The 23,592-nt window shown below is 39.1% G+C and overlaps 1 protein-coding gene across 3 annotated transcripts; it reads right to left on the bottom strand.

Moving 5' to 3' along the window:
- Positions 1-992: 992 nt before the first annotated feature.
- LOC147321144 (uncharacterized) lies at positions 993-17,485 on the bottom strand. 3 transcript variants are annotated; one of them, XM_086309439.1, is made up of 13 exons: positions 17,339-17,478; positions 16,401-17,202; positions 10,830-10,896; positions 10,643-10,753; positions 8,882-9,013; positions 6,268-6,477; positions 6,034-6,183; positions 5,844-5,906; positions 5,676-5,733; positions 5,445-5,570; positions 5,244-5,358; positions 3,419-3,570; positions 1,415-2,784 (listed from the first exon to the last, which is right to left on the bottom strand). In XM_086309439.1, exons 2-13 carry the CDS (start codon positions 16,881-16,883, stop codon positions 2,508-2,510), a joined length of 1,944 nt encoding a protein of 647 aa, XP_086165565.1. In that variant the 5' UTR covers positions 16,884-17,202; positions 17,339-17,478; the 3' UTR covers positions 1,415-2,507. The 3 variants fall into 3 exon arrangements, with proteins under 3 accessions (XP_086165566.1, XP_086165565.1, XP_086165564.1); XM_086309440.1 differs by lacking the exon at positions 1,415-2,784 and adding an exon at positions 993-1,408 and having other exon boundaries at positions 16,401-17,484; XM_086309438.1 differs by having other exon boundaries at positions 16,401-17,485.
- Between the last annotated feature and the right edge of the window lie 6,107 nt (positions 17,486-23,592).

Here is a 23,592-nt window from a genome sequence, read left to right as displayed (position 1 = left end):
TCTTAGCTCACAAATGTACAAATTTTAAATCCTTGACATGACTGGAAGCCAAGCATCGCTCACCGACCGTAAGTTTATGTTGAAACAACAAAGGCACCACAGAAATTAAAAAGCGTTAACATTGTGAAAATCGTAAAATACATCTTTTGGGTTTGTTAGTTGTTGGTTTGTTTGTTTGTTTTTAGCATTCTTTAAGAGATCAAAATAAACTTAATATAAACTTTTGTTTATATATTAATACCGTCCTTGAATGGACTTGCACCAAATAAGTATGCCTCTATAAGAAGGAAAACAAAATATTAATAAAGATCTTAAATCTCATTAGCCTTTTTCTCAGGTTAGTTAGTCTGATGCTTAATTTCTTCCCGTATTTTAAATCACAAATTAAATAATGAATTAACCTCCGTCAGTTTTACCACCTACACCCAGGCCTGATTACTGCCACATCTATTGAATCAAGACTTGACTTAAACAGAACCTGTCTGGCAAAGTTAGGGACATCACCAATTTAGAAAGGGTTACAAATCCATTTCCAAGGCTTTGAGACTCCAGCGAAACAAATTGAGAGCCATTATATACAAATGGAGAAAACTTGGAACAGTGGTGAATCTTCCAAGGAGTAGCCAACATAATCAATGACTCATCCAGGAGGTTACAAAAGCAGTTCTTAGTGAAGGGTGGCACAACCAGTTATTAGGTTTAGGGGAAATTACTTTTTCACATAGGGACAGGTAGGTTTCCATAGCTTTTTTTTGGATTAATTCAAGTTATCTTTGTCTATCAATAAAATTTCTTTGATGATCTGAAACATGTTAGTGTGCCAAAAAGGGGGGGGGGATTCTTGATAATCGCAATATTTACAGTATATTTACAGTAAGTTACACCCCACATGCACATTAGCCAGTGTGCAGCCTATCCGGTTGTTCAGTGATGACGCGACGAATCCTACTTCCGGGTCTAAAGTAAGAATAATAATAAGAAAACGACATTGCTCATTTGCAGACAACGCTTCCTTTTATTACATGTGATGTTTGTGTCCTTATTTGATGTGAAACAGCCACAGGAAACTATATTTTAAGAAATCCACTATAAATGCTGAAGAAACTGTGGGAAGCAGGTGAGTACAGGTACACACACACAGTATAAAACTGATGAACATATTTGTGATTGGCCACAGACAACTGAGATTTCCTGTTAGCTTGCTTCCCTTTAGGCTCAAAGTGTTCACAGCACACCGTGGTCAGCGCCATGTAGGCTTCGGGACGTGCTCTGATTCAAGAGTTATTCAAACTTCTTCAGGTGGTTGTAGAGAGACTGGACGTATGTAAACACACACATGGGGTCTGGCTTGTCCCCCATCTCCAGCATGTCGTCCACCTCGATCAGACGCAGACAGTCAGCCTGCTCTCTGAAACAGAAATAAAGGTGAATAAAACAGAAAGCAGTTCAATAAGCAATAAATGTATTTGCATATGAACAAAAACTAAAACAGCCGCTCTTTTTTTTAAAGCACATCCAAATGTGTACGACTGTAGATTATTATGTTTTATGAGCAAATCAATGCAACGTAAAATAGGAGTAAACTAGTGGCTGTTGTTGCCAGTGTCATGTTTACATAGTTCAAAGTTGTTTAGGATGTAAGCAAACAAAAGAACCCTCTCATGTAATTTTTTTAAAGAGTTAATAAATGTAATGAATAAATCTCCAGTGGCCACACCTTTGACAGTGCTGTTATTCAAAGGGTGATCTTCACTACACAAACAAAGTTAATGATTTATCAATTATTATTAATTTCATGACTAAACTATCAATTAGTGATGAAAGATTAATCTATTTGTTTGGGTATTAAATTTTCCCTTCTTTTTCTTGTAACAGTCATGCTAATGCTGAAAGTGATGTTGAAACAGGAAGTACTAGTGGGATTCTTGAGAGAGGATGCTTCACTATGGTAACCAAGGAAACAAGCCCACAAAATAAGTGGAAAAGGTTACATTTTAACCAAAACCATGAATGTCCTTTTAGTGCTTAAACTGATACATTTATCTTCTTCTTTCAGCTGCTCTCTTTTAGGGCTCGCTACATCATCTGCCTCCATCCCAACTTGTCCCACTGACCCCGCCGTCTGTCTCCAGACTCTTTCCTGTCACTGGTGCTCAGTATGAACCTGCCTGTGTTTGAATCATTATTAACTGACAAATTAGACACTTAGCAATTAGCACTGTGTTTGAAAACATTAGCAAAACAAAGCAATCACCGCTATGATTTCCTATTGGAGCCATGCTACGTAAATGAAATAAGTCAAATTTAAAAAAAAAAATACATATAAATTTTTTTTAAAAAGCATTTTTGTGAAAAATTAAAACGTGTAATCTCTGGGTTTAACATGATTAATTTAAGAACTATATCCTGGAGGATTTTTAGATGATAAAAACTGTAATGGCAGCACGGTGGCATGGTGGTTAGCACTGTTGCCGCACAGCAAGAAGGTCCTGAGTTCAATTCCACCATCAGGCCGGGGTCTTTCTGTGTGGAGTTTGCATGTTCTCCCCGTGTCTGCGTGGGTTCTCTCCGGGTACTCCGGCTTCCTCCCACCGTCCAAAGACATGCAGCTTGTGGGGATAGGTTAATTGGATAATCCAAATTGCCACTAGGTGTGAATGTGCGAGTGAATGTGAGTGTGAATGGTTGTCTGTCCCTGTGTGTTGGCCCTGCGACAGACTGGCGACCTGTCCAGGGTGTACCCCGCCTCTCGCCCTATGACAGCTGGGATTGGCTCCCGCGACCCTGAAAAGGATAAGCGGAAGCGAATGGATGGATGGATGGATGGAAAAACTGTAATCCAGAAATCATTTTTAGAGTGATATTCATTGAGAATAAGGTTATACATTTATGGGGGGGAAAGTCCAATATTCACTGAGACTCTTTGAATTTACTTCTCACATGTAAGGCTTTAAAATTCCAATCTCCCTTGTGTTTTCTCACAAATTTATGACTTTATATTTCCAAATATATCAAACTTTTTTCCCTTAATTATTTTAATCCAGTAAAACCTGAACTGAATTGGCAGAAAATTGTAATTTTGTTTATCAAGCCTTCTGTAAGTATCAGAATGCATATATTAGTTTTAATTTTTGTAATAATTGCTATAGCCAACCACTTGGGCAATTTATTCCTCACAGTTTTTAAATCTTAAACAAACCAAAGTAGGTTAGAGTTAAAAATTACACTGATGATGTAACGTTCTCATAAATTCATGCATCAAACACGATACACTTGACGTTACAGGGTTAAACCTGGTAAATTTAGTTTTTTGTTGCAAGAGTGTCACCTCTCCTGGCTTCAGCAATTTATTATTCCACCTAAAACAGACCTTTTATCACACTGCACAGTCACTCAGTGGCTCTTCGAGCCAGCTTACTCTGCGGTGGTGAAGGCCAGCTCCAAGTTGTGTTTGCGGTTTGAAGAGTCCAGAGAGTTGTAGTCAAACTCCAGAGGGAAGAAGGAATGGACCAGGGCGCAGAAGGCCATCCCATCGCTCCAGCTGGACGAGAAGTTCTGAATGTCTATGTTCTGAGAGAAAAACAGTCATGTGTTTCTTTTTCATTTATTTATTCACTCAGAGCAAAGCTGGCAATATTCACTAATACACAGTATCTCTTCCTGATGAAATTACCAGCCAGAAAGCTCAAGAGGTGAAGACCGCCCGTCCATAAAGTTCAATCTTTGCTTTGCTATGAACCTCTTTATGGATACAGCTTATTAACCAAGCTTTCTAGCGGTAGCTGATAACTTAGCACGCAACCTGAAAAAGACTTCATGTTGGCAAATCGAATGAGTCCAGAGTGCAGCAGCCAGAGGTCAACCACTGGTTTGCCAGATCCCATTCTGACGCCTTGAGATTGGTGTTTTCAGATCAGTGCTGAAAGCAGTGTCTTTACTGTCTTTAACTGATGTTTTGCAGATATGTGACCACTAACCATGTGACGTTAACTTGTCCACCATTGTAAAACTCACAGTGACAGTGTAAGACCAAGTGACAAGAAAAATTGCCAACCAACTAAGTGATAGGCAGAGGTTGATGCAAAAATGATTGCCAAAGCCTCTGTCACACAGATCTATAGATTAGCCCCCAACCATCTGGAAACTCCTGTTGCTAGCGAAAGGTATGTATTCTCCAACTGGCTGGCAAAAATGACTGCAGTCATAGTTTGAATGGAAGTGATGGACGTCTCTAAAACACCGTCTAGCTACACTCCAAGCTGTAGTGAAACTTGAAAAAGTGCAACACAGACCAAAAACGCAGACAATTTGCCTTCCAAGTAAAAGCTCCACCTTTTGAAACATGTTGGTCGCAGCACTAAAGTGAAACTTTTATTTTGAAGGTGAACCTTCTTGATTTACGGTTTGCATTGCACTATTTCAAGTTTTACTATTGCTCAGCTACTTGTTAGTAAGTATTTGCAGACAAACACAAAAAAACTAAAGACATCAGGGGCAATCTGGTCGCAATTAATACAACCACTAGGAAGATTTTTGTGAAAGACCTTCTTTGAACCTAGTTTCACCCAGTGAGAGCCAGAAACCTCCAGGAAATATTGTCAACCTATCAGGGAATATACACATTTTTCCACAGCACCAGTGATTGTATCACATCTAAAAAAAAAAAAAGGGCTTCCCATTGAACTTTGTGATTTCCTTCCTCTTTGGAGCTAAGAGTCCACCCAAACACAAGAGATATCAATGGAAAGACCAGGATGTCTTCTATTTATTCGATCAGGACTTATTAGGATAGCTCAAATAAGTCAAAAGATATAGACCAAAAACAAATGTCCATTACAGAGGACATAAATGAATCGGCTGGTTCTCAGGAGGATATGGCGGGCAACTCTGGAACAACCTCAGTGAGACTAAAACTTATCTCCCCCTGGTGGCTGTTAAAAAGAATGCAGGTTCAAGGCATTTCCACAGATCCATCTTTTCCATCTATCTTTTAGATGTCTGTCGTCCAGAAACCAGTGGGTGACATCATGGTGACTACACCCATCCTTTATATACAGTCTGTGGAAATAACTATCAGATACAGTACTGGAGCAGAATGGTAGTTTTATACCTTTATTTTTCCCCCCAGCTGTCACAAACAATGAAGCTATTCAAATGTTCAAGTTTTAAAAATAATGATAGAAAAATTAGTTTTAGAGCTACTAACTGGAAGAGAACAGAAATGTATATCCAGCTTGTCATACCTGATAGCCAATGGTTTTGGAGCGACACCACTCCAAGAGGATCTGTTTTATACCACTGGCACTGGACACGCCAAAGCTCTGAGACCGCTTCAGTTTAGGCTTCGAGTCTTTTGGCCTGTTGGAGACAAACACAGCTTATTTTATGGCAGAATAAAGAGTGACAAAAGGTGAAAAAGCAGAACTTATTTTGTATTCTGTTACTTTATAGGCTCTGAGTTCATCCTCTCAAACAAGGCTCGCTTTGCTTGAGCGCCATTGGAGCGTGGAAGCGTTTGGGACTTCATCACGTCCTGCTTAAAGTCGCCCCCCACTGGCTTGTTTGCTCTCCTGTGGAGAAACAGCGGACAACAACACGAAACATCAGGATGGAGTTGGATGAAGTTTGACTGAAGCAGCCATTCAGATTAATCAGGGCTGTTGATCAAAACTTACTTCTCCAAATTAGGTGAGAAGCCAGATTTTATGATTGATTTGGAGGGAAGTAATTTTTCTGTAAAAAAAAAGGGGGGGGGGGGGGTGGCAACAAGTGATGAGTAGGCATAACCAGAGAGAACTCACAAGCTTCTTTTATCTGTTTTAATAGGCCTGAAGAAGCTTTACCTGCAGACTGAGGGAAGCTCACACTTCTCTTTAAACTGGGGCTGGGTGTCTTAAGTACTGGCACTAAATTGAAAACAAGAGTCAAGAGTTAAAGGAAGATACAACATAAAAATAAATAACAGGTAATAATAACTGTAAAAATAATGGAAATAGGAACAGATGAGAAGCAGACGGCCTCGGTCAGACTCACCACGTTTAAAGGGATACTCTCCAGGTTTCACTGCAGCGTCCTGTGAAGCTGAAAGGCTTGAAGACTGAACCGTTAAAGCAGACGAAGAAGACTCCGTGTTGGGTTTGGTCATGGCAGAGAGAGGCGAGTGGGGCTTGGCTTCACTGGTGTCTAAAGAGGAGATGAAATAAAGCGTGTTTTAAAAATAGGGGGCCAAACAAAACACCGTTGCTGATACTTCGGCAGTGCACGCACCACGTCTAAATGGATATTCGCAGCGCTTTATCGTCGGTGACTCTGGCATCGAAGGGTTTGGCGCTGAAACCGCTTTGGGATCAGATTTAGATGAAGCAGGAGTGTCAGAGCTGCTTTTGGTTAACACTGTGAGAGGAAGATGGGGGAGAGTCTGAGACACAGAGGCTGACTGATCCTGGGATGCCTGGGGCCTTTGTTCCTTCGCTCCACCTGCACAGATGGAGATGATACAGCATTAAAACAGGAAAGAACCTAAATCACTAAAAAACCTAAAGTGTAAAACACTTAAAGACACTTCTCCACTGTTGGGTTCACAATGGAAAAAAAAGTCAAGACTAGGTTTTCCTGAACCCACACAGAGCCCTGATCCAGGCCTGACCACAAGCTTTAAAGAGGAAAGTTTTCATTCTAATCTTAAAAGCAGTGTTTTGCATTTTTCCCTCTGAAAGCAACTGAAACCGTTAATCAAAATAGTTGCTGAATAAATGTTTGTCAATCAGCTAATTAATAAACTAATTGCTAAAGTTTTAATACAAATATGTTACCTTGAAATCAAAATGATTTAACAAACATGACATCTTCTTTCTGTAGAAATGTTTTAGACATAATTGTAAAATATGTAATTCAGACAAAAACTAACTCTTACTTGTGACATTGTAGCATATGCAGGAAAATGTTAGCGAAAAAAATATGCTCACAGTAAAAATATGTCTACATATTATGACGGTAAAAATTAAAATGATGTCTTGTTTCTTAATTTACAGCCACTAACTGTTTCTACTACGGAGATCTACTGTTTTGGATTTTACAGTTTATTTCTGCTGCCATTTTAAAGTTTTTTAACAAACTTTTTTTTACAGTGTCGGAGCTGGCTGTGTTAAAATATGTTCAGAGTTTCTGTGTGAAATCATCTGTAAGCACCACATTTTTGATGATCCTTTTCATATTTTGCATGCTGTAAGTGTGATACAGATTCTCTGCTGCAGGAACATTTTTTACTACAGCTGTTCCTGAATGTACCCAGGACTGAGCGTAAACTTAGAGGAGATCCTGCTTTTGCTGTAGCAGCTCCAAAACTGTGGAACAATCTCCCTTTAGAGATTAGACAGGCCTCCTCTCTGCCTGTTTTTAAATCACTCCTGAGAACCCACCTCTTTACCCTGACCCCTGACACCGTGCGAGATGTTGGTTTTAGTTTTAGTTTTATTTTAGTTGAATCTATGTTGCTCTATCTTGTTTTTTAATATAGGGCTGTTTTAATTTTTCATGTATTAGGTGTTTTATTTATTTATTTTTGCTGTTTTCTGTTATTCTATTGTTTTTAACTTATTTTCTGTACAGCACTTTGGTCCTGTGCTGGGTATTTTAAAGTGCTTTATAAATAAAATTGGATTGGATTGCATTGGATTGGATTTACCTGATGATCTATAATTTACTATCTAAATAAAAGGAAGTCGTGTGGTTAAGCTACAGCAGCGCAAACTGGCACTGATGTTATTTCGCTTATATTTCGCTTCAAGCTCTAACGAACGTAACAAGGTGGAAACATCAGCATGTTTGTTGGCATACCATCATAAAAAGGGGGAAACTATTTTTTGTCAATTATTTAATTAAGTTTTGTGCTAATGCTAGCTATTACCTTTGGATACTTCATGCTAGACTCTAGCATGAAGTATCCAAAGGTAATAGCTAGCAGCGTGTATTGCTCTAGCAGCTAGAGCAATACACACTGAGTAGCTTTCAGTGTTAAATTGAATGATTACCTCTAAACAGCTGTCCTGTTAGAAATAAATGGCAGCAGTGAGAGTAGAATAAATAGATCAAAAGATTAAAGGTATTCTGCAGTGCTGCTCTCTTGCTGTTCTTCTCTCTCCATCACCCTTTGCTGTCTCATTCTTATTTTTAAAATCTTTTTTGGGTATCTTTATCCCCTGCTCCTCTGATGATGTGTCTGACTGAAGTAGGCAACACTCAGCAGGCCAATTTTGAGCACATGAACGATGAAATTACACATAGAGCGCTCAGAGCCTGGAACAGAAAGCGTACCCGTTGTCTCTTAGTGTGACTTTAGGTTTTGTCGAGCCAAGAAAAAAAAGAATGGATTTGTTGAAAGTACTGCACCTCTCTGTCACAGTATAGGGGTGCAAAGATCGTCTGATACTGCTGACACGGATGCTGCCTCACTCTGTTTTCCTCACTTTGTCGTAGGTGAGTTTGTTTTCGCTGATGAAATCATAACTAAGCTAAAAAAAAGGTGGATTTTGTAACCAACAGAAAGTTAAATTGATCCAGGAGTTTGCTGAATACCTACGGACCGTGAAAAAAGACGCCACCTCGTCAATGAATTAAAACTAAAGAACTAAAAATGACTTCATGTGTTTATTTTGCACTTCATATATTTCATGGTATCAGCTAAATTGTATATCTTGAATGACAGGTGAACTTCTGCTCTCTGTATTTAAAATCAAGGCCACTTATGCATAGACATTTTCATATTTAATTGAGGACTAAATTCCTCCAGGCGCCCTGACCTGATACTTTTTGTATTATAAGGTGTGTCCATGTCCTGAAGGTTAGCATCCTAACAAATAATCATAAAGAGAAACTAACTGACCTCTTATAAAAGGATATTCTCCGACTTCGCCTGCTGCTTTAGGTGCTGCAGACTGAGCGGGTTTAGCTGCCTCTGAACTGGCTCTAGTTGTCATGGCCGTCACCGGAAGATGAGGCTGGGGTTCATCAGCATCTGAAAAAGAAATAATCCAAAGTCCAAATGGAAGTGATGGCTTTTGTTGTAGTTTGTTGTTGTTGTCAGTAGTGTTCGGTTCACAACAGCAGTCGTCTCAAGGTGCTTTTTACTGTAAGGTAAATTGTCTAGTCTACAATATTAGACAGGTTCCCCACATGGAACTTCAGAGTTGGCTTTTGACACTGAAAAAAACCCAAAAATTGTGCATTTACAGTTGCCATGCCATGCTAAGGATTTGTTTGATAGCACTCATCTCATACTCAAAACAAGACGAAAATCCAAGAAACTCAGTGAAGATCGAAGAAGGAGAATTGTAGATTTACACAAGCTGGGAAGGTCTCTTTGATTAATTTCTAAACAACTGCAGATTCCAAGGTTATTAGTTCAAAAATTCTATATAAATTATATGGATGTCCCACCAATGTGCCGAGAGAGAGGAAATTGGTTAGGATGTTCATGAACAAGCCAGGAACCACCAAGGCTCAAGCCTGCCATGAACATGAAACTGTTGGAATACCAGCACCTCTGTCCACAGTGAAACGGTGCAGAGAAAGAAGCCTCTGCTCCAAAAACGATTCCTTCAAGCTTGACCCAAATCTGCAGCTGCCCACGTCAAAAAGCCAACTGACTTCTGAAGAAACGTTTTATGGTCAGATGAGGCAAAGATTAAGCTATCTGGCCACAATGACAAAGAAAGGGTGAAGTTTACAAACCTAAGAATACCGTACCAACTTTCAAGCATGGTGGTGGTAGCATCATGCTCTGGGGCTATTTTGCTGCCAGAGGCACTGGTACATTATAAACAGTGGATGGAATAAGAAAAAAGCAAAACTACCTCAAAATAATTCAACTTCACCTCAAATAAACAGCTGTATAGTTGAAACTGAGTGTTCCAACAAGACAATGATCCCAAGCACACATTAGAGCTGGTTAGCTAAGATTGAGTTCCTTGAATGGCCTCGCCAAAGATCAACCTCAACCTATTGAACATTTGTGGACTATGCTTAAAGACAAAGTCGATCGTGGGAAATCAACCAATTTAAATGAATTTTACCAAAAAGAGGGGTCAAATATTCAGTCGTGAATGTAAAGAAGCTTGATGGATATCAAAAGCAACGTGCATTTAACCAAATATTAGTGAGCATGTATGTATAAATAAAAGAACAGATAAAAAAGAAACAGCACTAAAAAACACAAATTACCATGACTTTCTTCCCCAAGATTAGTGTACATAAACTTCTGATCACAACTGTAAATACAATCCACTGCAGTGCACAGTTTTACAGCTCAGTTTTAATGCCAATATAAATATCTGCAAGCGCAAACAACATCTGGGTTTTATGGCATGAAATAAGATGGAATAAGTATAACCAGTGAGAGGAAATGCATTTTAAAATGGGATATTTTGGATTCTGTGAGGTATATACAAAACACTGCAAGCAAAATACAGAAAAATATTTGGTTTTGTGGATATCATTTCGGGTTTTTTAGACTTGCATGCATTTACTTTGTTCCCTGGTATTATTCAACGTCAGTGTAGCAGATGAAACATAAAAGCTCAAGTTTGAGCTGAAGATCACTTTAAATGTCTTTCTGTAAATCCAACCATAAAGGACATGAACTGACCGGGCCTGCTGGGCGTTTCCACAGATGAAGACTCTGAGGTCGGTTTGGTGATGGCGGTCAGAGCTCGGTGGGACTGAGGAGCAGCTTCTGCAGTCTGGGTTACATCAGGGTCTGCAGAGAACACGAACCCAACAATGAAACCAGCTTGAAGAGTAAAATGTCTGGATGTGCAGGTGAAGCTGCCTACCTTCCTGTTTCTCTTGCGCGGTGGTGGCTACATGAGCGATATTCTTCTCCCCTCTTGCTTCAGTTCCCTGTTTAGGTGAGGCAAAGAAGTCAAAACACCCACTTCTTTTATTTCGATGAACAATTATAAACTAACATTATCATTACTGAGGATTTTTTGATGATTAAAGCATTTTCAGGGTTCAATGATCACTTTGAGGGAACGTCCAATAAAATCATCGTTGCTTCATGTGGCTGTGTTTGTAAGAGTGGAGATATTGGACATTAGCATTTTGGAAAGCATGAGGGGGTGGGATGAGGAGCAAATGAGTCGATCATTTGCATGTTAAACAAGTTATGCAACATATACAGTGTTTATATTGTGTTTATACATTTGCGTTGGTAACTTTATTCACTGGACCTCTCACAGTTTGCTTTTGTTGTGCACAGCTAAAATTAATTTTAGACCTTTATCACTCATCGCAAACTTGTTTGTGTGTGTGCGTGTCTGTGCTCACTTCTCTGGATGTGTGATCTTCAGCTGTTAACGGCTGACAGCTTCTCCTTTAATGACAGCTGTGGCCAACAAACCCGTGTTCCCACTGAGAGGCTATTTTAGATTTTGCAATCAGCCCCTTTGCAAGAGTTTCCGCTGCACTCTTCTTACGTCCCAATATAGCCCCAAATGGATGCTTTGGAAACGAGAGTTAGGTTGAGCAGCTTCAACAGCACCTAAGTATATCAGCACAAAGCTTTGGCCTGTATTCAGTCCACCTCCCACCCCGGAGCCTTTTGCTTTCCAGAGACGAGCAGTGCTCATAGCACAGCGTATATATCCAGTCTGTCATCGAGAGGGAGATTAGCACCATGATCATCTGAAGGCTCCACAGTAGCTGATGTCTGACTCCATCTGACCCTCGATAGTATCTGCAACCTCTAAATGGGTTTACACCCAACAACCTCCTTCTTAGAAACATGCTTTGGTTAGATACCAACACACAAACACAGTGGTGGCTATCCCTTACAACAAAGAAAATAAAATTATAGGTTCAAACCTCCTGGTCAGCTTGGGCTCAAGTTTGCAGGGGGTGCTCTGGCTTCCTCCCCGAGCCCAGTGATTTACCTGAATTAGCTGAAGGTGTGGATGTGAGCATGAATATCTGTCTGTCTCTGTGTTAGCCCTGTGATGGACTGGTGACCTGTCCAGAGTGCACTACACCTCTCAAACAGTCTCAAGTGGGATGGGCTCCAGCCCCCTGAAAACCTAGCTCTAGAAAAATTAACAAGATGGATGAATGGATGCAAGCAATCAAGCTAATGCACTTTTCTTAACGATAGATTATAACTCCCTTCTGGAGTTCCACTCAGCTCTATATAGCATTTTAACTTCTTTAACCTCATTGTTTTGGTTTAATAACCTTTTGATGTTCTCTTTAGTTCCATGTATCAGTCACTTCATTTTCAACGTGCAGTGAGAGTTACTAACAAGCTGATTCATAGAAAACTCATGCAAAGCATTTTAAAAAGTATTTATTAAGTGTGTGTTTAGATTCTTCAGATATCTTCCAGTCGTGTTGTTTCCAGTCTGCCGGGTGTTTATAGGTATTATTTAAGAAGTTGAAGTTGAGTATGAACATCTGGTGTTGACAGCAGAGATTTCCTGCTGGTCACTAAAGACACTACATCTTAAGGCATGTGGCTCTGGCAATAAACAATAACTACTTGAATGACAGCCACTGTTTTCGAGTACAGTCTCTCATCCGAGCGTCCATGGAGCCAGATTTATTTTATCCAGTCCTACTAACTGTTTATCCTGGATAATATGAAGAGTGACGGCAGATCAAGCAAGTTAAGAAGCCATCTCTGAGGCTGAAAAAAGAAGACTAAGTTGAAAGAGGCTGAAAACTGCAGGTCCTCTAGTGGCCACTTGGGGTTGCCTCCAAAAGGAAGTGAAACCCCATCAATCTCTTTACATCAGAAATAAATAGTCTGGTGCAAAAGAAGGGTTTGATGTTTATAGCTAATTTTAGCTAACTTTACTGGGGGGGATTTTCTTTGAATAATGAGGCTTAACATTAGGGGCGTGGCCACCTTTATTGACACTGACACTTTGTTATTGACTGCTGCCACTTCTGGTAAAAAAATTCCACATAACAGCCCCCCAAAAATGCGGTAAGTCTGCATATCCATATCCAGAACACAGTGAGTGATTTACCGTTAGTTACTTCCATCTTTTATATACAGTCTCTTTGTTAAAGTTGAAAATGATGGAGTAAAGAATCATGTGAGATCATTTAAAAACTTGGGGGGGGGGGGGGGGGGGGGGTGAACTGCTGTGTGTTAGACTAATGGGAAAAGACCAGGTGACCTCAGCAAACAGAAATGCTGGCAGGGCGAGCACTTTGGCGGGACAGCTGGTTGTCTCTCTCAGGGTTTGTGCTGGGGGAGAGTTTATCCGACAGGGATATAGATGCAATTCAACTTTCCATTAGGAGATCTGAGACTTGGACTGGCGGGGAAACAAGGTTCCTGAGTGGTTAGAGGATGTGGATTTATTTATACACCTGTCATCAGAGTGTGCATGTGAGTTATATCGAACAATCCCCCCTCGTACGTGCACCGAGGCCGCCGTTGGAAGCGTGTCGTGCAGCGTGCCGTTCTTATTTGTGCCCTTTTCATTAAATCCGCTTCGCCCTTGATTGTGCATCAAGCGATCACTTCAGCGTGATTCTCTTGCTTGCATGTTTGCTGGTGCTTATGTGTGCTAGAAAGTTGCAGTTGTTGGTGAGCATGCAGAAGCTCAGAAGAGCTGCAGCTCTCTTTTGAATCGCAAAGCCAAAAATACACTTGCCCTTTGGAGGACCTGCTCTTATAAAAGCGGGTCATGAGGATGAGAAGGCTGAGAATGGGGGGTGGGGGAGAGGGTAAGTGTGTGTGTTTGTGGTGGGGTTAGTTTCAAAAAGGATGATTACACAGAATCTCATTAGTGCTTAAATTAAACTGAATGGTATTACTCTGTTATTACTGGACTATTAACATGAACTTATTATGCTTTTTCTAAACTTCTGTCATATGTGTTTATACATATAGTAATAAAGTTTTAAATACTGAGATCAGTGAATGTAAATGTAACCCCTGTGAGTGAAAAGCTCAGGCTTCAATCTGCTCCAAATACTCAATTTCAGGCTGTTTTTTTCTACTCTTGGCTCTCTGTGATATCAGTGACGATGGATGTCCTAATATGGTCATCCCAGATACACAGCTCTGGCTCCAGCTTTTCTAATCTTTTGTTTGTGAGGGACAGCCAATCAGAAGAAAGCTTAATTCAACAGGATCAATTCAATGGCTACACCAAAGCCCTGTATAAGATAAACCAGGATTAATTGAACTCTTTCCCCCTTAAAGACACCTTAGTATATAATCAGTGATAACCACTAGACCTCTGTCCTCTTTACAGTGTAGAGGGCTTACTATAGATCCCTCAGCTGTGTCCTCTTCATGAACAGAGATCAGGTAGGCTTACTTCATCTGTTCTTTTAAGGGTTATTTGTTTTCAACACCTGGAAAGGAGCAGTTTTCATGATGCAGTCATGGCTGCATAAAATGATTGTACACAAATGTGATTTCTGTTAAGAAGCATCCAGTTAAGAGGGATGTTGCAGCAATGCAAAAAGAATTTTGGAAGGAGCTCAGAGCATTCATGTGGAGAGAGTTTGCTTAACAGCGATGCTGGATGGGGTCAGGCGTGCCTGTCGTTGAGTTCGTCGGTGCCCTCCAACACTAAAAGCTGTCATTTGTGAAGGCAGGTGGCATATAATTGTATTGTATTGTATTGTATTGTATCTTTATTTGTTTCAGACATATAAAACAAAAAACAATATATACACACTACATATATTTTCATTTACAGATACGAATATATATGTAGATATACACACACACACGTATGTGTTCAGATAAACAAAAAATGTATAATGAAATAAAACAAAATCGTCTGACATAATGTAACAATGTTTGGTCTGAAAAGGAGTAGGAAGAAGTATGAACATACTTATTAATTCCTACCCCTGCTCAACATCTTATTGATCCCACATAATTCACCTAATTCCCATCATCACATACTCCACACGATACACGAGGAGAACCTATATAAACTTGGCTACCGTGATTGATATAATTTGGATATAATTTGATATTTTTATACATACAATGGGTGATCATCTTTATCGGTATCATATTCTTCCAAAATCAGTTTTCGAAGTATTTTCATGAACTTACTAATTCCTGAGCATTGCTGTAGATCTATAGTAAAACTATTCCACAGTTTTACCCCATAAATAGTGACACAAAAGGTTTTAACCTTTGACCGTGCTTTAAGAATCCTTAGATTCAATTTCCCCCTCAATTCATAGTCTCCTTCTCTGTCATAGAACATCCTCTGTATATTTCCTGGTAACATATTGTATCTGGCCTTGTACATAATTTTTGCAGTTTTATATTTTATAAGATCCATAAACTTCAGTATTTTTAATTTCAAAAACATGATGTTAGTATGGTCTCTAAATCCTGCTTTATTAATCATCCTGATTGCTTTTTTTTGAATTTTACATATTGGTTGAAGTGCAGTTTTATATGTGTTTCCCCAAATTTCCACACAGTATTCCAAATATGGCAATATAAGTGAACAATAAAGTACCCGGAGTGATTTGGAAGGCAAAAAATATTTAACTTTACTTAGTACGGAGATGCTTCTTGACAGTTTGGCTTGTATATGCTTTATGTGAGGTTTCCAGCAGATTTTGTTATCTATTATCACACCCAGAAATTTTGTATCCGAAACTTGCTCTATTTCATTTATAATCGCATTTCAGATGGTTATTTTACTACAGCCTTAAAATACAAAAGCAGATTGGGGGTTTTTCAGTTTGTCTTTGCCAGTTTTTCTTATTTTAATTTGATGTATGTGTGTTTGTGTGTCAAGGTTAATATTCCTGAAAAAAAAAAAAAATTAACTTTGGAGGTCAACCCCAAAGGGTCACACTCCACCTCTGGTGAATTTCCACACACATGGAGATGAGTTGTCCAGCTAACAAACAGATAACAGAACCCATCACCCAACCTTGTTGGTGGAGATACTACAATTGTTGCTGCTCTATAACCTGTATGAATGTGAAGAACCTTTAGGCTAGGGACACATTTCTTGGTTCTAGAAGCGTCTTAATTTGCGACTGGAGTCACCTAATCACCTGTCAGCAGGGTGACAAGTGATGCAGGCTGTAGCATGCAGGTAAACAGTCTATGTGGAGAGAGAGAAAAGAGAACTATCCTTGAAATCCTGGCTACGCTATATGACAAAGTTTATTTGGATGTGTAAACAATAAGTAGATTAAAGAAAAAAGCATCAGGCTTTTTGATTTTATGTTTTTGAAGTCTTCACACTCACAAACGTACCCCTAAAGTCTTCTGTGGTTCCCTCATGTTGTTCTTTTTAATCATCTGAGACCACTGCCACTGCTAATTACTGATCTTACAGGGTTGGACATATTCTACTACGTATTTCTTTATTCAGTGGAAATACAGGCTGAATACTCACATTAATCTCAGCATTTCTCTTTGCTCTCCATGGAGGAGGGGCTGGGGTAGCAGCTTGGCTCGATCCTCCACTGAGCCCAGACGCTTCGTAGGACATGGCCTGACCCGGCTGGTTGTTTTCAGAGTTAAACAGACCCTTCTGCTCCTCCTGGCTCTTGGATTGAATTTGTATATGGTCGTTCTCTAGTCTTTGCTCCTTGCTCTTCCCTTTCGCCTCAGTCTTCACCCCTGAGAGACCCTCCACCAGGTGGCTGAGGGCCTCCAGCTTGGCCCTGAGCTGCAGGTTCTCCTCCTGGAGTCTGGTAACTGCCTCAGCCAAAGGTCCATTGGAAATGCACATTTCCTCAATCCTCTGCTCAATGCGATGCTTGAAAGCACTAACGTCCACGTGCACCTCCCTTACAGCGGCTTCTAGCGTGGCCTCGAAGTGAACGAGAGCCTCGTTCATCACTGCCTCCTGACCCCGCTCTGTAGCTTCATCCATGGTTTCTTCAGCAACCCTCAACGCCCCTTAGTTTCAATCCAGAAACGGGGCCTCAGCAAAAATCTCTAAAGCAAACCTTCAACTTCTACCCTATCCCCTCAAATTAAACCAATCAAATAAGTCTGCACTCTCTTCTCACTCCTTCTAAAAGTGTTTCAAGGACATCCGACGTTTTCCATTAAAGTTTTTCCAGTAAAGTCACAGGACGTTTCAAAAGGAGGTCGCAGACAGACTCCTTTGACCGCAACTCACTGAAGTCCCATCAAGCTCCATGGAGGATTTCTCTCAACATGCGTGTTCTCTTACTCTTCCCTCTCATCTGGCCAAAGCAAGAGCAGAGAGTTGTTATTTATAAGTCATGGAAAACTCGTGCACAATGACATCTTGGAAAAAGAGATTATGTGCTGCACGGGCAGATCGTTTTCTCAGTGCGCGTAGGAGATGATCAAATTAACCTTTCAAAGGAATTCAGTTGAAGTGGCAAATGATTTTCTGCCACCCTCCTCCGTGGCAGGGCATCTACTACTGAATTTTCCTGGACGTTTTACCCTCCCCGCTGGCCCTGCTGCCCAGCGTGGTGTATGAGCTAAAATGTGCCTCTTCAGATTGGGAGCAACAGGTTTGTGTGTTTATTTTGGGACATAAAGGGGACGGGAAAACATGAAACAGGAGGAGGGGCCAGAATTGTTCAAGTGTTTTGTCTCTGGGGGGGTTGGCGGTGCTGGTGGGGGTGATCACGGTCCTCATTGGTACATTTTTAAGCTTTATGAAATCATAGTTACTTTACAGTAAATGAAAAATGAAAGGATAAGTCACAAGTAATTTTATAATTTATGCTTATATATTGTATAATGTAGCTGATATGAGATAAATGCAACATTTTTTTAAAATGTTTAGTCACAATGAGCAATATCCCTTAAACAGCATGAGCTTACAGCTAGAAACTCATCAGGGTTTTTTTGCCTACGCTAAAATAGCTTTTTGAATTTTGTGACTTTTTCTGTGTAAACAACTTGCTCAGACTAAACCTGTCTTTCTGACATTTGAGCGTTCTGCAGTTTTTATGCTATGTTGGCAAAAAATATCAAATATAACTGTCACACTGTCCTTCCACTGATAGCTTCATTAGTGTAAATGACATTTTCTGGTGGTGTAATATCAGTTGTTTTTAGAAAGAAGAGAAATAAATATGCACATTACTGCACTTTGAACTGTGTTTTTTTTTTAGTTTTTTTTTTTTTATTATATTGTATGTAATTGACTGTTTTTGTTTTTATTTGTCTTCATCGGTGGAATTTATGGGCTGATCCAGCCTGTACAAATACAACCTCATACTACCTCAAACTTCATCTTTTTGTTTGCCATCCCTTCAGATATCATAAACAGTATATGAAAAAGAACTAAAAGACTCCTGAATCAAAATCTGTGACAGAAACAGTAAGTGCGATCAATTTCTAACCAAAAAAAAAACGTAATTTTTTTTAAGCCTAATTTAAGTTCAAACTCAACAACTAAAATAAAAAATAAATAAATCATATTTTACCCACAGTTCCATAGATGCAGATTTTATGTCACAGTAAACTTCAAATTAAACTCATTTTAGAAAATGTCCCAAAATCATTTAAAATTACTTATATAAAAAAGGGCAATTTCTTATGGTATTCTGTTAAAATATCTTTGATTTCTTAACAGTGGTAAATGACTTTAAATGTAACTTAATCTCCATAGCCCCCACATGTAAAGAAGCATATAAAATATGCTTTATTTTAAAGAAGTCCAGCTTTAATGCCTTAATGTAGCCTCTACAGTGCAACTCCAGCAGCTCAGCTTGAGCCAGCAGCACCTCTGGGTGGCCATAATTTTACACTACAACAACATAACCAAGAATGGGCAGAAGTAATGTCCAATAAATAAAAAAATAAAGCAGAGACTTGTTCAAAACAGTCTACCAAATCAAATTTATTGAATTTTAAAGGGGTGCTCTGAATTCACAAGCTGCAACAATACATGACTCCTCATATTATCTCATAAAACACTCCAGTCTCATTTTCAGATAGGAAATGTCCTCAACCCCCCCCCCAAAAAACAAAAAAACGAACGGTCACACTACAAAAAAGAAAGGACAGATACATCAATCCTGATATACATGTATGAAAAATTAGAATGTTATCAAAAATAATGCAGGGCAGGAAGTGTTAAAGGTTGTGAAAGTGCTGCATTTAAGTCAATCAGGAAGGGCCAGTGATATGGACAGAAAGATTTCAATCCAAACTTCTAAAACAGACACATCTCGCTAAATCGATGAAAACACTGCAAACAAACTTAAGCCTATGAGAGACATTTGAATGGTTCAAGTACTAATGAAATACTATAAAATGCAAAATATTAGAATATTTATTACATAAATGCCATAATTTCAGCAGGATCAAATAAAGTGTACTGAAGACATGTCTATATACGTGTGGTGGTTTGTTTCAGATTGTTTAAAGTATGCTCTTCCATATTTTCTGTCATCTATTTTCTTTGCTCTTAACATGATCAAAGTTTGAATAATTATGTATAACAGGATCAGTTTTGCTTTAAACATTTGGTTTTAAAATGTTTTTTTTCCACACCTGGCTGTGTATGATCTCATTGGTGGACATCCCTAATATGGTAAGTAAAGAAGCCCCACCCACTTGTGGGAGGGGAAAAGTTCATTTTAAGGGGCAGGAAGTATCACTGCTCAAGAGCCAAGTATACAGCATATACTAATTATTTTGAACCCTGAATCATGCAAAGTAACTTGAGAAAAACATAAGAATAGAAATACAGACGAGCATCACAGGCCAACTTTATACCTTCTGAAATCTTGCTTCTATTAGATATGTCTTAATGATTGCTGTGAAGACCAAAAAAAACTGAAATATAATTTCTCTTTGAGGATGACAACAACAAACATGACAAATACAGCCACAACCTGTAAACACTGCCTGCCATCTTAGCTCTTTTTTTAACTGAGTTTTTATGGGTGTCACAAATAGATTTTTCACAAGGCACTGGAGACCAGGTTTGGTTCACTGTCCACAGATCAAAATCAGTACCAGCAACACAGTTTTCCTTTTTGCAGTGCTCAATATTCTAACCCGTTCAGTATCTTTATGGTTAAATATATTTTATTGACATCTCATCAGAAGAAACAGCAAAATATTGTTTTCTAATGTTAAATTTACTCCCAAATCCAGCACACATAATCTTCATCTAAATTGACGAGAATATTTGGTTAGAATTTAAAAACCCATCGTAGCTTTTAAACCAACAGTTTATTTTAAACCTCCTCCAGCTCCAGTCAGAAACAGAAGGTTTAAACCTGATATATGGATATGTGAGACTAAAGAAAGCAGCAAACTACCACATCCTCTGTCACAAGACCTGAAGAGACCCCACTGTCCTCATTTGTATTTCAAGAATCCACAACTTTGACCTTTAAATAACATAAACATGACAGTAACATAGAAATTGGCCGCTAAATTCTCTCTTTAAATAACAAATTAGTAGCCAAAGCTAAATTATTAGCATGGAAACTTAACAGTTTGCGAAAAGACATTTAAGGGCTAACTTGAAGCTTCAATCACTCACAGTCTACAGCCACTCAATATTATAGCACTGTTGTGTATGTTAAATGATTAACATGGAGTATTCTGTCTCTAACAACAACATTTAAAAAAAAAAAAAGAAAAAGGCAGCTATTACTCAGCATTATGTAGGACTTTGTTAGCTTTTATCAACACTGGCTTATGCTAGCATAAGAACATTAGCCTAAGCCAGTATTTGCCTATGCTATTACTAGCTTATAGTGGTTTATGCTAGCATTACTTTAAAAAAGCATTAGCCTATGCTAGTGTTAAGCTATGCTACCCCTAGCATACAACGGCTTATGCTAGCATTATTTTATAGCAGTGTTTGTGTATATTAACTTGAAATCATGCTTACCATCTGCTGCCACCAGCTTATAGTGCATTCCATTGTACTTTAAAATTAGAAGTCAGAATTTTCAGCTGGCCACAGCACCCTGACATCACATTATCAACTTGAAAAGTCTGAGCAGCCCCAACAGGGCTGACTTTATCTAGGGGAATGTAAAAAGTGATAAAACTATGAAACTTTTAATGTGCACTGCCACTAAATAAATCATATGCAGAGCACTGCTCAAACTGTATGCATGCAAGTACAGCAGTGGTACATTTCCCTGTATTGCTATTGAAGCATGATTCTACCTTACCAAGGAGCAACACAAATCCTTTTTTTTTTTCTTGCTGTTATGACTTTACTACTGGAAATGACATCACTCCCAGCTCAGACTTCCAAGACAATAGAACGCACTATACTGGTATTAGCCTATGCTACCACTAGCTTAGACGAGTGTTAGCCTATGCTAGCATTAGCCTGGTCCAATGGATCCAGTGTTGTTCAAAGGTGGATTAAATGACCATATTCCCAGTTTAACCATAGAACAGGTGTTCCAAGGTTAAAATACAACCTTACATATAAGAAGTTAATATGATTTTCGTATTAATGCGTCCAAACATAACATTAGCAATGACTTTTCAGCCACTGTGCTAAAAAGATAAAGCACATTGCTCCCAAAAGGTCTAGGGTCACTTCAAAATGCTTTTGTCTTTGAAACAAAGTACCTTTGTTGAGAATCTTTAGGCTGCAGTCGCAAAACAGCCAAAGAGAAATAGCTTTCTTCTGAAACACCTCAAGAGTCAATTGATTCACAGTTTGTATAAAACAGAAAAGCTGAAAACAGCTGCCTTGAACAGAACAGAAACAGTGAAAAAGTTGTGGGAAAGCAAGAGGACAAGTACATCAGTGTCTAGTTTGATGAACAGAAACGTCTTGCTTATGTAATTATCAAGGAGATTAAAATGATAAAAACCTTGCAGTTACACTGAAGTAGAATTATTAAAGCAATGCCTGGTGATTGCACTGAATTTTGCCCAGAGGTTAGGCATGCAATACCCTTAACTCGGGGATAACCACTTTGATTTCAAGCAGATTGCACCTGGTGGGAGGCATCTATTAAACATAATTAATAATTTATGACTAATGGGGGTCAATTGTGCTTTTCCTGATTTTCTGTCATAACAATGGTGCTCATGTTAAATGTCGTTCAGACATTTTTTTTTTTTAAATTTACCCTTGAATGTTACAGAACAAGGATGATTTTGAACCGTGAATCATGCAAAGCTACTATGGTGGAGCCCATGAATAAAACTATGGAGCTAAAAATTAGCTTTTCCCTTAATTAACAAACTGATCCCAAACTTCTGTCCACTTTGTGTGAACGCAGAGGCTTTCCTCCAGTACATCCCAGTGTTGGTGAGCTTATAGAGAGGACGACAAAATGGGAGGTTAGTTAGGTTTTTAGTTGGGGTGACATGTGGGTAACTTTAAGCCATTAAGACAAGACTGAAAAGAATCTGACTATAGTTACTGCAATCAGTCTTTGGTTTACCAACCCTTAGAAGCTGAACTATCACAAGCCATGTCAGGAGGCATAAATATGAGAAAAATCTGAAAGGAAAACTGATGCTTTGAAAAATATCACATAGAAATAAACAGCACACTGTGATCCTCTTCAGAATCAGTCTCATAGCTTCGTCATCTTACAGTAAACCTCGACATTACACACACGGTTTCCTAACAAGTTCATCAAACCCTGAGCAAAGAGGATGAATTCATGGTCTTCTATAATCAGAGCGTACTTAGTGATAGATGTAGAAAGATATGCATTTAAACTACTCATGATTTCATGTGGCAGTGATGCTCTCAAGCAATGAAAGTAATGTGGCTTGTTGTCACCTGGCTATGAAAAAACAAAAATAAATGAGCCAATAGGGGATGAAAAACGGTTAAAGGATTTGAGGTTTTGAAATTGGGGTCAGTTTTATATAAGGATACTGGAATGTTTATATATTTTAATTTTTTAACATTTTAAAACATCTTTCCCACGCTTTCAAAACTAAGACTGAATTTTATTAGTGAAGCCACTAAACTTCAACATCCTGTTAGCAGAGAGGCCAAATCCAGGCCAAAAAAAAAAAGCTTCAGAACAATCTTCTAAAAGTCCTCTTAGGAAAAAGTCAACAAGATGGCATTTATGCAAGCTATGAAGACAGGCTCAACTTTAGGGTATCACACAAAAACCCCAAACAAACAAAAAAAAGCACACACTTTCCCACAGCAAATTCTTTCTGTTCCGTCCCCTCCTCCAAACACAAGAAAACAAATGTACCTGTCAGTTTTTTCCGCTACATTTCGCGGAGGGTGAGGTCACGCTGGCTGAAGACTTGAGATATTTAATCTCAACTGCACAGCCTTCAGAGTGGACAAGCAATGGATGGGCCTGACAGCAGAGGGCGGCAGAGAAGAGGTGAGGGCTCATTCTGCTCCGCTAGCTTCACAGAAAACCAAGAGATGGGGCTGAGTTAAAATAAATGAAAGGAGCAGAAACAGTGGGACAGTAACTTTAAGTAGAGTGGAACTTATTGATTATAACTGCAGTGAAAGTGGAGACTTTAAACCAGCTGTTAGACTCAAGCCCAGTTTATTAATCTCAATCTCAGAGGTCATCCCAGAAGCAGACCAGACACTGAGGACATTTAAGTGGGGAAGAAGATAGTCCACTGAGACGCGTCTTCTTCAGCGTAGGGTGCTGAAACAA

The sequence above is a fragment of the Aulonocara sp. 'chitande type north' Nkhata Bay genome, linkage group LG10, assembly GCF_057382095.1.
Source record: "Aulonocara sp. 'chitande type north' Nkhata Bay isolate Kocher_YH1m ecotype deep benthic linkage group LG10, A_spYH_male_GT1.1, whole genome shotgun sequence".
NCBI classification, from domain to species: domain Eukaryota; kingdom Metazoa; phylum Chordata; class Actinopteri; order Cichliformes; family Cichlidae; genus Aulonocara; species Aulonocara sp. 'chitande type north' Nkhata Bay.
The sequence above is the reverse complement of the archived record's forward strand: the minus strand, read 5'-3'. Positions and strand labels throughout refer to the sequence as shown.